The 15,311-nt window shown below is 36.0% G+C and overlaps 2 protein-coding genes across 3 annotated transcripts; one reads left to right on the top strand and one right to left on the bottom strand.

Moving 5' to 3' along the window:
• The first annotated feature begins 734 nt into the window (after nt 1–734).
• On the top strand, nt 735–2,323 carry LOC143892597 (uncharacterized). Its single transcript, XM_077397326.1, has 3 exons — nt 735–1,159; nt 1,243–1,332; nt 1,959–2,323. The coding sequence occupies exons 1-3, from the start codon at nt 848–850 to the stop codon at nt 2,052–2,054; spliced, it is 498 nt and encodes a 165-aa protein (XP_077253441.1). The 5' UTR covers nt 735–847; the 3' UTR covers nt 2,055–2,323.
• Nucleotides 1,779–13,544, bottom strand: CYP97B3 (cytochrome P450, family 97, subfamily B, polypeptide 3). 2 transcript variants are annotated; one of them, XR_013255555.1, is made up of 16 exons: nt 13,349–13,544; nt 12,745–12,925; nt 11,297–11,404; nt 9,862–9,946; nt 8,971–9,209; nt 7,199–7,372; nt 6,835–6,882; nt 6,631–6,690; nt 6,411–6,497; nt 6,167–6,252; nt 5,903–5,994; nt 3,532–3,593; nt 2,816–2,965; nt 2,477–2,708; nt 2,248–2,331; nt 1,779–2,045 (listed from the first exon to the last, which is right to left on the bottom strand). XR_013255555.1 is itself a non-coding variant. In XM_077397325.1 (15 exons), exons 1-14 carry the CDS (start codon nt 13,495–13,497, stop codon nt 2,484–2,486), a joined length of 1,746 nt encoding a protein of 581 aa, XP_077253440.1. In that variant the 5' UTR covers nt 13,498–13,544; the 3' UTR covers nt 2,166–2,331; nt 2,477–2,483. The 2 variants fall into 2 exon arrangements, 1 of the variants encoding a protein (XP_077253440.1); XM_077397325.1 differs by lacking the exon at nt 1,779–2,045 and having other exon boundaries at nt 2,166–2,331.
• Between the last annotated feature and the right edge of the window lie 1,767 nt (nt 13,545–15,311).

Raw genomic sequence — 15,311 nt, 5'->3', positions numbered from 1 at the left:
GAGTTAGCGTTTTCAATTGAACTTTAATCTTGATAATTTTAGAAACAAAAAAAGAGAATTTATTTGCCCTAAACCCTAACACAAAATAATCAAAACAAGTGGATCAACGTCTTAGGATCATCGGATCAATGTGTACTCAACAGCATTTGTTCAGAATTGTGGCTTCTCGATCAGTGCATCCGATTACATACAAGCGACAGAAGTGGGCCCAAAAATTATCTGTTAGGAAGAAGCCTAACAGTCACTGTATTGGAAAATGCTAAAAAGCATAGGGTGAGTTAAGACTCCTTCCTAAAAGACGCATATTGGGCCCCCACTCGTGTCTCTTATACATGATCAGATCCGTTGATCCGAATTAGTCCGGTCAAATTCTACCAACGAAATCTTGATAGGATGATCCTAGACCCTTGATCTAATAGCACAATTTAGGATCCCATCAAGAAAATCTAAACCGTTGATTTATGTAGCCTTTTATCTTAGTCATATTCAAGACCTTGTGAGTTGCCTAACGATGTTGTACAAGATCAACTCTCTTGATTTTACATCAATTTCTCCCTTCCAAAACTGCCTTGTAGGGAAATGATATCACCACAAACACATTTTGATATTTTCACTAAATCATCTTGTCTTTTAGTACTTAAAACAGGGGGGCATTTCCGTAAATAAATTCATACAACAAGGAGCCCTCGCGAACTATATAGTTATTACAGGTAAAGAAAGCTCTCGACCGTTATATGAAAAAAATAACAAATCTCATTCCAATTGATATTCACAGCCCTCAGACAAAAAACCAAACCCATATTTCTCCAAGAAACCAAAATCGATTCCAAGAAAGAAAGAAAACGAAATGGAAACAGAAGATGGAAAGAATTGTCAGGTCTGTGGCCGTACGATGCGTAAGCTCAATTACAGCCGTCCGATCCCCACTCAGATGGCCCCCATCTCTCCTCCGACCCGTCCGATCAATGATAGCGACATCTCGTCGCTCCACGATCAGATCCCGACGAGCCCTGATTTTACACTCCCCGTCACTCCCTCTACTGTTCCAGCCGGCGGCCGGAACTCGCCGGATAAGTTGCCGGACGGCGACATGATTGACGGCACTCCGACGAATTCCACCGGAGGTGGTGATCGGAGACTGACCCCGGAGGATGAAGCTGTAAGATAGAAAAAGATTTTCTTGTTTTTTTATTCTTTGTTCTTTTGTGAAATGACTGAATGCCCTTTGGTGTGGTATTGTAGAAGCTGCGGAGATTGGCTGAGAAGTGTGAAGATATTGTGAAGGAGCTGAGGGACATTATCGGGAAAAATAAAGACGGTGGCCCTGACGAGGTCCCTCCTCTTTCTTTCCTACTGTTCTAAAATCTGTGATTTCGTGATGAATTTAGTAGGGGTGCTCTTATCATTTTATTGGGTTTTACATTCTTTTGGATATTTCTCAACTCTGGGACTCTGATTTTCGTGAACAAGTGGTATTTCCAATCTTTGATTCTGATTTTCACGAAGTGATTGGTATTACACTTTATCATTTTCACGATGAGTGCACCCCTCTGGATTGATACTCGCACCCGTTTCTTTATTTTAAAATTTCTCTGGCCTTGTTTGGATTGCAAGAAAAATAGTTCCGATGGAAAAATAGTCTAATGTGTCACCAGCCAAATACTTAAAACTTAGAAGAGGAAATTCATTGCCATCTAATATCTGTGATGCTATTACTCCCCACAAAAGGGCCCACGAACTGTGAGGAATTTGTGGGTCCATCTAGCACAAGAGGCTCCCATTGGGTGAAGTGATGCAAGGCCCAGTTCATGGGGCCCACACTTGAGCCAATTGGGGCTTGTTGCAGTCTATGACCACCAGATCTGGCCTCATTTCTTGAAAGGATGAGTACTACATGTCTTTTATTATCCTCTATATTTCCCCTTAATCTAAAAAATAACACACTTCCTGTATTGCAGAAACACTTGCAAACTTCACTGATGGCAGTTGGAGGCAAGGTGGAAATTTCATTCAAGTGCGCATGTGGCAGGGACCACCTACTCTTCCTGAAATGATAATGGAGAGAGAGAGAGAGAGATTTAAGTTGTATGGCTTTGAGCTTTTGTGATATGATTCTTTAGACACAAACCCAGACTTCATTTTGTATAGCAGTAGAACTTACCATCTCACCTTTAACCTTGAACTGACTAGATTGAATATCTCAAAGAAATTACAGTCTTATCAAATGTATAGCTTCTTATCATATACCTCTCAATCAAAGGGTCTTTTTACAATTGGTATCATTTCCCGTATATGATATACACAGCTCTATTCCCTTCGATACTCGCCGCCCTGCAAAATTGGTTGCAATTTCAATATAATTAAATTTGAGCTTCCCATTTCATTTACTACATGAAACTGAATTATGAGGCATGTAACTATTCTTAAGGTTCTTAAGGTGTCATTAGTCTTAAATGCTATTGAGATGGGAGCATACCTCTTCTTTATTTCAATGAATGCCTCTTTCTTAATTTGCACCATAGACCATTTTTGGTATGGATTGTTGCTCCAGTAACAAGTTCTACCGAGTCCGGAGACCCTTGTAACTCCACCTCAAACTTCTGTAACAGCATGGCCAATGCTATAGTAGATTCCATGAGGGCAAATTGGTCTCCCACACATTTGCGTGGCCCCCCGCCAAAAGGTAGAAAAGCATAATCAGCGATAATCTGATAACAAAATACCATTAAGTACATGGGTAGGATATTAAACATATATGAGTACTAGTGCAAACAGAAAATGAGAAAAACTTGGGCAAGAAATGATGGTGAGATACCTCGTTTGGGTACATCGCACCAGGACTTCGTGATGGATCAAAACCAGACCATCCTTTGATTCCTTGGCTTTCCCTTGGCACTAAGAATCTCTCTGGTTCGAATTCATGGGGCCGGTCCCAGAAATATGGAGATCTGTGAAGGTTGTATACCTAGAGAAGGGAGAGGTAGAGCATCCATTATTTATTTAAGTTTCTGCTTAGTGCCTCAAAACAGCCTCATGGACCGTGACTGCAAATTACAGTTCATGTGTTCATATTTTACGACATGGGTTTGAGTCCAAGGATTTCAAAGGGAGAAAAGCATATTAGGAACTTCAAGTACCAATAGATATTATGCTTTTGGCAAATATTGGAATTCTTTTGAGAAAATTCCATGGCATATATTCTAACTGATCGAATACCATATAACTGGTCACCAACTGACTGTCCTAAATCTAATCCATTAATTGCCTATTTATTTTGAAAGGGATGCTAAACAGAAGGGCGCCCCCATTGGATCCACTTCATCAAGGTGCATTTATAATAGCACTGAAAAATGTAGAAGTAAAGGAATGGAACACTTCTCATGCAAAAATAATGTTTCCCCCCTTTTTAGCAACTTTTCAGGAATGGAACACCCCGACTTTCAAATCCATGGAAAAACGGAACAGCCACTAGAATGGAATTGATAACTAGGCTTATGAAAGATGTAAAACCCAAACAAGTGTTCCACTCACAGAAATAAAGATATCAGTCCCAGGGGGAATTGCGTATCCATCTTCATCACCCTGGTATCCTCCTACACAATTGATTTAGCTATGCACTCTTAATTAAAATACATACATGAAGACTTAGTCAAGTGACAAAATAGTACACAAAATTCGAAGAGTCACAGGCATTATTAAATTTGCATATCTCAAGATGTTTGTAGAAATCATTGAGATATTATAATTCCTCCAGTTCCAACCAACAAACCAAGGAAAACAAACCAGAAGCATATCATCTGAAAGAATGAAGTTTTTCACCAAGGATTTTGTAGAAACTCACATGTTTAATTTAATTAAGACGGTGATAGGTTTACAAATCATAACGCTGCTGTTTGAATTTCCAATTATAAGGCACTAGGCAGTTACAAATGTTCAGAAGTAGAACCTTTGCCGTTGTGATGATGATCACAAGGTAACCTTGATGCCATTGTTTCAACATCAGCTTAACAATAAAGATAGAAGTTTAACTGGAGAAATAAAGTGAAAAAACAACAACAGAGGAGCATATAGAATGTTCACAATATGTTACCATAGCGAGAGGGAATTGTTGTAACTTGTGAGACATCCCTGTTCTTAGCTACTTTGATTTTTTATATACCTTTAACCAACTTATTAAATTTCATGTCTGATCAGGAAATTAATAAGGAATATTTTTTGGATCTTCGAGTAAATAATATTTTTTGGCAGCTACCACCACAAGTTGCTTCAAGTAATATTTTTTGGCTGGTAGGTTCAAGTACTCGTCTATTGGTACTATTCGTTTGTAACAACTTCTAGAACAACCTCTATTTGAAATTTCACTATATTTGTATTTAATTTCCAACATTGGGGAAAGATGCCAATTCTATAAAATGTGGAGGGGCAATATTGTAATCCAACCTTCACTATTTTGAATATACAACTTGAGCGTAAAGGTCATACGAAGATATGAAAAAAAAAAACCAACTTGGCCGGACATACAATATCAAAGATATCTGTCCTTTCGAATATTTCCTAGGGATTGAAGTGGCTAGATCTAAGTGTGGCATCTTCCTATCTCAAAAGAAAAATATTCGAGTCTTATTATACAAAATGAGTTAACTTGGAAGCAAAGCCAGCCGATTGCACTATGGAACCAAGTCACAAACTGGTGTGTGTGTGTGGGTTTTTTTTTTGGTGGGGGGGGGGGGTTAGTCTATCAGAGACTTTGGGAAGCTTATTTATCTCACTATTACTTGGCCAAACATTGCCTGCACTGCATGGTTAGTAGATTTATGCACTTTCTTGGGACTACGCATCCAGATGTAGTTCAGAGGATCCTACGGGACCCCAAGGGAACATAGGACAAAGGAGTTTTGTATGCCACGAGGTGTCATTTGACTAGAATGCCAATGGTGATATGGAAAGCTCACATAAATATAGAAGATCTATAAGTACTTATTGTACCTTTTTCGGGCGTAATATAGTCATGTAGAAGAGCAAGGAACAGGTTCTAGTGGCGAGATCTAGTATTGAGGCTGAATACGGGGCAATTGCTCATGTGACTTGTGAGCTTTTGTGGCTTAAGAAACTCCTCACAGAGATGGAAGTAAAAGTGAAATTCTATTGTAATAACCAGTAGCCATGAAAGAACAAAGCATATAGAGGTCGATTGTCACTTTGTGAAAGAGAAGGTGGAGGAAAAGATCATTATTGTTTCGTACATCAGATCCGAAGATCATCTTGCAGACATACTCACCAAAGTTGTTCCTAGAAACAGTCCTTTCTTCTACTATTCTCTTCTAGTTTGATCGACTACAGGTACAGTGTTGAGTTTAAAAGGTATACGCTGTTGAGTTAAAAAACAACACCACTTCTATTCCAGATATTTTATCAGGCTATAAGATTTTTCCTTCAGATTTAGAACAAAATTTCATTGTATGTTGCTTTTGTCAAAATAACTTCACGGCCAGTAAGGCTTCAGTTCATGTCTTGACATGAAAAAACTAGAGCTTCTTCTTTCCAAAGTTTTTGAGATTAACAAAATCTTCAATTTGAAAATAACACTTCATATGCTGCTTTAACAAATTAAAAACTCCACAGTTGCTTAAAGCACCGGCTTCACATGCACGCACACACACATGCACATGCACACATGTATGATACAGGAATGCTCAGCAACATAACACAAATTTACACTCCCAAGTCTATAAATCAATGTCTTGAATTTGTGAAAAAATATACAGTCATATTATACTAACATATAAGCATATAACCATTGTTTTACCTGATGCTACTATTTCATATAATACGTTGCCTAAACTGAAACATTTAATAGAAGTTAATTTCTTTTCCTACTGGTGTGAAAGAGGAGAACTGATACCAGGCAACACATCTGGTTTGATAGAGCGTCTAATAAGTAGAGGTGGCTGAGGATATAGCCGAAGAGATTCTACAATTATAAGTCGTATGTACCTGAACATATGAAGAATTATGAGTTCGTATTACTGAAAATTGGAATTGTGTCTTCATAAAATGGAAAATAACAAAAGCATGGAAAGGAAAGGATGCAGTTTACTAGGATAAATAAAAACCCAAGACAAGATAATTTTAAGCGACAATGAAAATGATGGTCTTAGAGACTTACTCCAATTTCTTAAGAGATTCAAAAGTTATCCTCTCACCAATTACAGAATCAATCTCTGCTTGAGCCTTTTTCATTTTGGAGGGATTCTGAGTTACAAGAGCAAATAATAATAGTGATGTACATTTCTTGTAAAACGAAAGCCATTCATACCGATACAATCCAAGATTAAGGAGGTGGATGTGTCAAAAAAATTATCTAAAATTAATTGGAAAAATATTCCACAGGTAGAGATGTGACGACAAACTTGGGCAAGTAGAAAGGTAGCCCAAGTAAGAACAGCTGCCGTTGTTTCGTGTCCAGCAATAAGCATAGTCATCAGATCATCCCTAAGCTGGTAATGCACCAAAATTATTTTATTGGTAAGAGCCAATGATGGGAAATTGCAATGTAATATATTAATATCATTATTAATCATTCAGAAATTATTAATATCATTATTGGAGAATTGCAATGTAAATTTTCACCTGACGGTCATCAACATCAGCCCCACGCATATCAACAAAAAACCGCAGCAAACTTGCATCCTGCAAACTTAGTCCAGAAATGCAGTGCAGAATTTCTCATTATTTGCACTTAAAATTTATCTCAAAGCTAATGTCATCAGATTTAAATTAGCCAGAAAGAAGAGTATGAAAAAAAGCATTCCATTTGGAGGATTCCAAACCCACCTTCAGATTTAAATAATCTCTTTGTTGAAGTTTCTCAACATCAGTTTCCTGCCATATATAAGAAAAACAAAAAGAATGAAAGAAATTAGATGTTAAAATATCCTCTACAGTAAAGTAAGAGTCAACAAGCTGAAGAAGCAAAAATCTGCACACAAAACAACTGACAATATTCTCTCACATTTCAAATAAATTTTTGCTCATGTGGATATAGTAAAAATTGATTGAACAAATTGATATCGAGTTAGAATTCAAATTTATAAAAACTCAAATGTGAGAGACAAATGGTTCCATACTTCCATAAAAATACGTCTCCTTCTAATAAAAAAAATTATATGTTTTTTCTTTCAACAAAGTCACATCTCACCTGTCTTGTCTCTTTGGCATTTTTTATAAGCCCATCAAGGCAATCATTAATAACCTTTAGGTCCTTGTGGAACTTCCGTTGCCGAGGAACTATCCATCTTGCAAGAGGTAATTTCCAATAAGGGACATAGAAAGTTGATCTGTGTTCAGCTTCAAAAAGAGTGCCATACACTGCCTGTGGTACATATTTCATTAATCAGAAAAAAGAAATACAATCGCTTTCTGCCTACTCAATGCTTAAACAAAGTTGTCAAATCTAGCATCCATAAATTTAAAAAAAATATTTTAGCTATCAAAATGAAAATCAAAATATATATAAATATGAAACTTATGGGTGAACCAATAACACAATTCAGATTTCTTTTGATTTACTGATTCATAAATGCAAAGAATGTATTTGAGCATGTTAGCGTCCTAAAATCCCTAACAGGGCCATATTGGTTATCAATTTCACAAAGCCCATGAAAAAATAATACATGTAAGTACCATAAGGTTCCTCTAGGCTCTGTGCACTTGTTTTCTCGCTGCAGGAAAAGAAAAGAAAGGAAAGGAATCTGACGTGGAAAATGGAAAAGAAAGGAAAAGAAACTGTACGGGAAACCTGTTTTCCCGCTGTTCACTTGCCCAGATTAAATGGAAAAGGAAGGAAAAGGTAGCCCGTATTTTCTCGCGACAGTGAGAAAATCGTTTTCTCATCAAATCGTTGGGAAAATGTTGAGGGATTTTGCGAGAAAGCAGAATTTCCACGTAATATTTTTTGTTTTCCATGTCAGTATTACTAGTTTCCCGGGAAACGAAGAGAAAAACGCTATTTGTGCTTTCTCGGAAAAAAATGAGTGATTTTCCTTTCCTTTCTAGCGTCGGGAAGACAAGTGAAAATAGCCCTAAGGATTTCATCATATTTTCCTAATGAATAACCATTTTCCAAAGCACACGTGGCATATTGACTTATTGAGATTGAGTGAGAACAATAGTCAATTGACTTCTCATATCTCTTTAAACAAACAACTTACATTTGTTTATCAGCTTTACAATTAGTTCATTGGGTGATGGGGTGTTAGTATATCTAATAAAGTGCTTTTCATGACCACCATTCTGCCCATTTAAATTACAGATATATCTACAGCAATAGCAATTTTCTAAATATTTTAATGATAATAACAGGGGTGGATTTTAATATATCTAATAAGATTTTTTAACTTTTTAAGACCACCACTGATCTACACTCAGGCATTCCATAGTTCTATCTTCAGCAATGGCAGTTTTGCAAGTTCTTTCGTGTTAATGGATAGAAGGTTTCCAAATCCTATATGTTAATGTATCAATTATAATTATGGCAGTTTTTCCTTTCCATAAAATACGATGACTGCACAAATGCATGCCTCTGGAACAATTCAGTTAACTAATGAAGCTCTAAAACAATGTTGAAAATGTTTCAATGGCAAACCAAGTTCAACACTGCCAAGAAACAATATATAATTTACAGGTTGTGAAATTATAAATAATAAGATTACATGAGTTACACACTTCCCATAATAATTAGAAATCACTCCAAAAAATGTTTGAAACCTTTAATTTTTAAATAAACTGTAAGTTTTTTCTTTTAAATAAACTGTAAGTTTGTTAATAATAATATATTGAGCATATAAGTTTGTTATTAATCATATGTTAGGCATATAATCAACCTGGAAATAGTAACAATTTTTACATGGATGTTAAGATGAAAAACATTTGCATGGAAGAAATCTTGAGTACATATTCATATTTCCGAACCTTAATCACCGGAGATTCTTTAGTGACAGAACCAAAGTCATAGTTGAATACACCGAGCCCAATAATATCAAGTGCCAAACTTGAGAACTCAGCTTCAAGATCCAATTCAATTGTATTTTCTTCACTTAACCTCTCCCTTTCGAAAAGCTTTTCAAATTTCGATATTGTCTTCTCGGAACAATCAGTAAATACCTTGACCATAGCATTCAGGTACAAAGCATGAAACCCAGGAGCAATAACTGCAACACATGAAGGATACAAAACAAAGAATTTAGGCTTCACCAAAAAATGGCCACCAACAGATGACAGTTTTAAACGTCCCCAGAAGAACCAAACAATCCTAAGAATGGACCACACTGGATAAAACCAAGGCTACCAGGTTTTTATTTCTTCCTCATAATCACAAAAGCATGTATACCATGCTAGCCACTGACTAATTACTCTGCTCCTGGAGGTTGATGCGAGCAAGTGACATTTATGAGCCGATCATTGGACATCTCTGTCCCAAATTGTGCTAGATTGGTGGCAGAAAATCCTATTCATTTGCACCACATCTACTGAGGACTATATAGTTTTTAAAATCCTGCTTGCAAAGCAAATGAACTTAGAAACCTGAAATTAATTTTATAATAAGATGTACGGAAAATCCTATTCACTTGCAACAATCCAAGGCATCTGCTGAGGACTATATAGTCTTTAAAATCCTGCTTACAAGACAAATGAACTTAAAACCTGAAATCTATGATTTGTGGACACGGACATGGGTGTCGTGTGTCGACATGGACAAGGAGTATCGTATATATCCTAGTGATGTTGGCATTACCATGTTTTAATGTAAAGATTCAAAGCCACAATGTCAGTAAAAATATACAGAATGTGTTACTTGCTCACCTCTCCTCCTCTGCTTCCAAGTGTCAAGGTCTGCAGGTATAAGCCCTTTCCCCATGATTGGTTCTAAGATATCGGCAAGAACTCCCTATGTAAAAAACTTGAACACCTAGGTATGAACAGTGTATGGCAATATTGCACCACAAAAACTAAAATAATAATAATAATAATAATGATAATAATAATAATAATAATAAAGCTCAAGCACAACAGTTAATCAATTGCAGGCTTCTTGTGCAGGGCTGACAGATGGACACTGAAATATAGGTAGTATACATGATTAGACATGTTAAAAATCATCTAAGAAGGAATTTCAAAATAATTAATTAGATCAAAGATGAATTCCTTGTTTGGAAGTAATTCATATTTTTCTAATGAAAGTTTACCATCATGTATTAATCATTGGATATTTTGACCAATTAAAAAAATCTCATGAAGAAACTGCATATCTGTTGCATTTCATTCATATATAGCTCTACACTTTAAATAGTAGGCCTCTCTACAAATACCCCTAGCATAAAATACAAACTACCAATGTAGCCTTCGTACTTTTTTCAAAAGTTGCATGAGAGAAAACATTATTCTTAACACTCCCCCTCAAGCTAGAGAATACATGCCATCCATGCCCAGCTTGGAAAGTATTATGTGAAACTGATTTCTACCAAGAGCATCCTGTGGATCCTAATATGTAATATCAAATTTTTCAGAATTAAATTGAAACTAATATTAAAACTCTTCTCTCTAACAATGATTGAGAATACGTTTACCATAACTCATAACCTTATAGAAGAACTAGCCTCTCCTCCATATTCCTATACTCCCCCTGAGGAGAGAGAAGTGAACAGAGTAACCAATCTACTCTATAAAAGTAGGAAACATTAAAAAAAAAATTAACATTGTAGACACATATCTGCATTTTCTGGATAATGTTTATAGCTTTATACCCTTTATGAGAGCTAGGATATCTACCAAACATGCATTTAAGTGATGCACATTAATGCATGTTGACTTGTTCGTATATAGCATATGAACACATCTTATTGATAGAAGCAACATCAATACCCCAAATCATGTATATAGACCCTATGCTAGAACTTTTTTTTAATAATAGACAATTTTATTAAAAAGAAGCCCGAGGCGGTCGAACCGTCGAAGTACAAGGAGGGATCATAAAATCAGATATAAGGACACTAAAAACTCTAGCAAAGCAAAGACCCTATGCTAGAACTATTGCATTTTCTAACAAAAACAAAAGCAAACCATTAGACGCTATATTTTATACTTTACAAAAAAATGTTTGAGGAAATTTCTACCTTTTCCAACTAAAGATGGAAAACATTGAATTAGAAGATCATAGAAGAGCAGTAATTGGGGTGTACAACTCATGATGAAACAAAATCAGAATAATAGGGACAATGAATGAAGTGTGATATCATACCTTGTCGTAAGAGAATGCATTTTCACGAAGGATATGTCTGGCAACAATGGGATCTGATACAACAACAAACGATTTTGGTCCAAAAGCAAGTTTGTAAACCGAACCATGCTGCGGAAGAAAAAAATCAATTAGAAATTCATGAAAATACAATATAATTGATGCATAAATCATCACAAATTACTCCAATGAAGTTCTAAAATTATCATAGAACCATGGTTCTAAATTTCCATCGAAACCGACATGTTACGACCAAAATGCTTCATTTCCACCCCCATTGAAACGATACTGAAACCGAAATGCATAGCGAAATCAAAATCATAATTGCGTTAGAGGAACGATATATCAGTATGTTTTACATAATTATATTTCTATGAAATGCATATGAAATATGGTGAATGTACTATGCGTACATATTTATATGAATTACATGTGAAATGTGGCAGGTACTGATTATCAGATGTGTGCAACAACGCATGTCACTACGTGTTTGATGTTATTAAACCAATATAGATGGCTTTCTTGTTATATGACAGTTTCTAAGTGTTTATTTGTGTTTATTCTAGCATTTCCTGAAGTTTCATCTTAAACTTCTATCCTTGTGCAGATATTTTCTATACGTTTCCGTGATTTTACAGGATGTCAACAAAAATTTCCAATTGAAACCAAAATGTTTTCTCCTTTGTGACCCAAATCGAAACTGAAACCGAAATTTAAAACCTTGCATACAACTAGTGTCAATATTTAACAGTGGGAGATATTTATTCAATAAGCAAAAATATGCAAAGTAGAGAATAAAGGCCAAATATATAAGTCTCCGGATAAATTTCCCCATATAAAAAACTTAAAAAAAAAAAAAAAAAAAAAAACTCTATGAATAGTGAGGTAACAGGATTGGAGGTCACATCCCATGGACATGCATTGAACCAACCTCATCCATTCTTAAGAGGATTTTGAAATATCTTCTCTTCGCCAAATATTTCCAAGGTAAGAACAAATACTGACCCAGTGAATAATCAATCTCCTCCCACAAGAAATGAACAGCGCAAATGTTAAAAGGATAAAATATCAACGACCATGTGAAAGAGCTTGTACAGTAGAGAAAAAATCTTCTTCATACACAAGACTTATCAGACAAGCTATTCTTTCTTCCATTACCATTTCATTGTACTTGATAATATCATGTTGCAGTGAATTATTTAAAAAGTCCTCATCCCACCAAGATACTTTCTTTCGTCTCATGTACCATGCCACCAAACTTGGGATGTTGAGGGCCTGGTGACATGACTTTGTAAAACACGAAATGAGAGAGAATCCAAAAAGAATATTTGTTAAACAAACATATTTTCATGTGAACACTATATTACTACATATAATGAACAAAAATCAACACAAGCAATGAACATTCAACAACACTGCAGAAATATAAAAAATGGAAATGGAGTAAGCACCTCTAAGAACCAATCATAGAGTGAAAAGAAAAGAGGTTTATCAAAGAGATCAGAAACAGCGCCTTCCGCAATAGGCATTGATCCAAGGCTTCCCCCACTCAAAAAATTAGTAAGAAGATTGCTCGCATTGTCGAATATATTTCTACTCGCCTTTGATTCTTCAGTACTAGTTGATTGACATCTGCAAAAAAATAATCATTAGCACATCAAATTTAATATAATTCATCAACAACTAAATGTTGTATGCCAATATTATTATCAAAATATTGGAAGAACTATGAGATTTTTCACCACTAGTATTTTTTTTGTCACATTTAAAAATATCCTAAAGGAATCTCACAGTTCTTCTCTTTTCTGTGGATGGAATTGATTTTTTTTATATGAAAAAATTGCTTGTTTCGCATTTTTAACCGAAACATTAACGAAATCCTTTCGGATAAAATCTTGTATTTTTCCGAATCCAAGCGGGTTTTGTATAGATAAAATGGTTCACTGAGATTAGGCCTAATAATCAATAGAAGAAGAAGAAGAAGAAGAAGAAGAAGAATCGGGAAAGAACAATGGAAGGAAGCTGAGGAGAAAAAAAGGAAGTGAGAAAACCTACCTTGTTTGAAATCTTTTCTTAGGAAAATCCCCATGTGAAGTGCTAGTTGAGTGGGAATTTCCGTTGTTGGAAGTACCAAACAGTGGAAAATCGTTTCTCTGAAAACTGCCATTAACGAGCATTGGAAGGTGGGACAGAACGGTTGCCATGGAAGACAGAGTGAGAAAGGGGAAAGAATCGAATCTATGAAATGAAATCTAAATATAACTGATCAAAACTTAGAAAAAAGGTGGGGCCCACCATGATATTTTTTTATCTGAAGATGAACGGCTAGAACAAGTACAGCTGGCTTAGTTTAGATCAAAACCGTCCAAGAGTTGCATTTCTAAAAATAGAATATGCAGATATGTGGCAAAATTTTAAGGGTTCAACGGTGGCGATTATCTTACGTTTCATTTGGGCCTTTTTTTGCTATGTGTTTTTGAGGTGGGGAAATGATATTTCCACTCCCCTTCGGTTTTCTTTTTCTAGGTTCTGGTTAACCTTGAAATATTAATTCGGATCTTTGTCTGATTTGCTAGGGAATTCCGCGGAAAGGGATTTCACAGCACTAGAGAACAGCCACCTTAGATCTTTCGTGCAAAATTCAGCCGCGAAATGTCTTTTCGCAAAATTGCCTACCAAACCCAGAATAATAATTACTTAAAGGGAAATTATATCAGCACAACCATGTTTTAATAATTGCAAAATCCTAGCTTGTCTTTTCTCTTTTAATTTGCTTGTAAGAGCTTTTTGGGAACTATAATATCCTTTTTCAGAGATATTTAAATAATAAAAGACAAGATGACTTAGTGAAAATTTCAAAAACATGGTTGTGGTGATATCATTTCCCTTACATATAAGATGCATGAGTAGATTCATGCTTTTTGGGGAGGCATATGTAGTGAGCGTTACTAAAGACCGCACCAAGAAGAAAAAAATTAAATGGGTGTCTGACACGTGTCTGCATCTAAGTGGATAGAAGCATAGTATGGTGATGAGGCAGAGGTACAAGTGGGGCCTACTAAGAAAAGGGGGTGAATATATCATTTCCCTTCATCCAATTTATATTTACAGGCTGTATTGGTGGGCCATGCCCCGGAAATCTCTTATTAAGCTGTGAGTCGAATTTACCTCCATCTCCACTAAGTGCCTCCCCCAAAATCGGCTGACATTTAAAAATTGGGGCTTCTCTTTGGGGCGACGCACCAGGAAAGTGAGTGGGGCCCGTATTTTAGTTTTTTTTTTTTTTTTTTTCACTTTAGAATATTTTTCTCTATTTTTTTTTTTACTTTGAATATGCAGATTTTAGAATCCTTCAACTCAACTCAACCTTTGTCCCAAACTAGTTGAGTTGGCTAAATGAATCGTTTAGAAAAAATTCATGAAGAAGGTGAAAGGAATCTACCCAGCTTTAGTTGGGTTCTTCTAAGTAAGTCATTTTTTTCCATTCTATCTTATCCAAGGTCATGTTCTCTGTTATGTTCATAGCTATCCAGTCATTCATCATTGTTTCTACCCCTAAGTTATTTTCGGTCTGCCCTTACCTCTTTTTACTCCATCAATTTTGCACGAGTAGCATCTTCTCACCGGAGCATCCAAATTATTTACAGGCTGTATTGGTGGGCTATGCCCCAAAAATCTCTCATTAAACTATGACTCGAATTCACCGACATCGCGACTAAGTGCGTCGCCCAAAATCGGTTGACATTAAAAAATGGGAAATGATATATCTGCCCCTTTTGATCACCAGGAACACCCCCTGTCAGTGTGAGGTGGGTTTTACTCGACCCGCATCGACCCGACCCGAAAATAGCCTGGGTTGGGTTCAGGTTTCATGGGTTTCGAGTCGAGCCGGGTTGAGCATTCAAAACCCCGCATGAATCTTGGGTTGAGCCGGGTTTGAAGGGGCCCAACCCGACCCGACCTGAGTTACATAAGTTATAGTATGTACATTTTTTTTCTATTGTTAGTTAAAAGTTAA

The sequence above is a fragment of the Tasmannia lanceolata genome, unplaced genomic scaffold (genome assembly GCF_043159265.1).
Source record: "Tasmannia lanceolata isolate RefF3 unplaced genomic scaffold, GAP_Taslan_0.1 ptg000015l, whole genome shotgun sequence".
NCBI lineage: Eukaryota > Viridiplantae > Streptophyta > Magnoliopsida > Canellales > Winteraceae > Tasmannia > Tasmannia lanceolata.
This window is presented reverse-complemented; position numbering and strand designations above follow the sequence as displayed.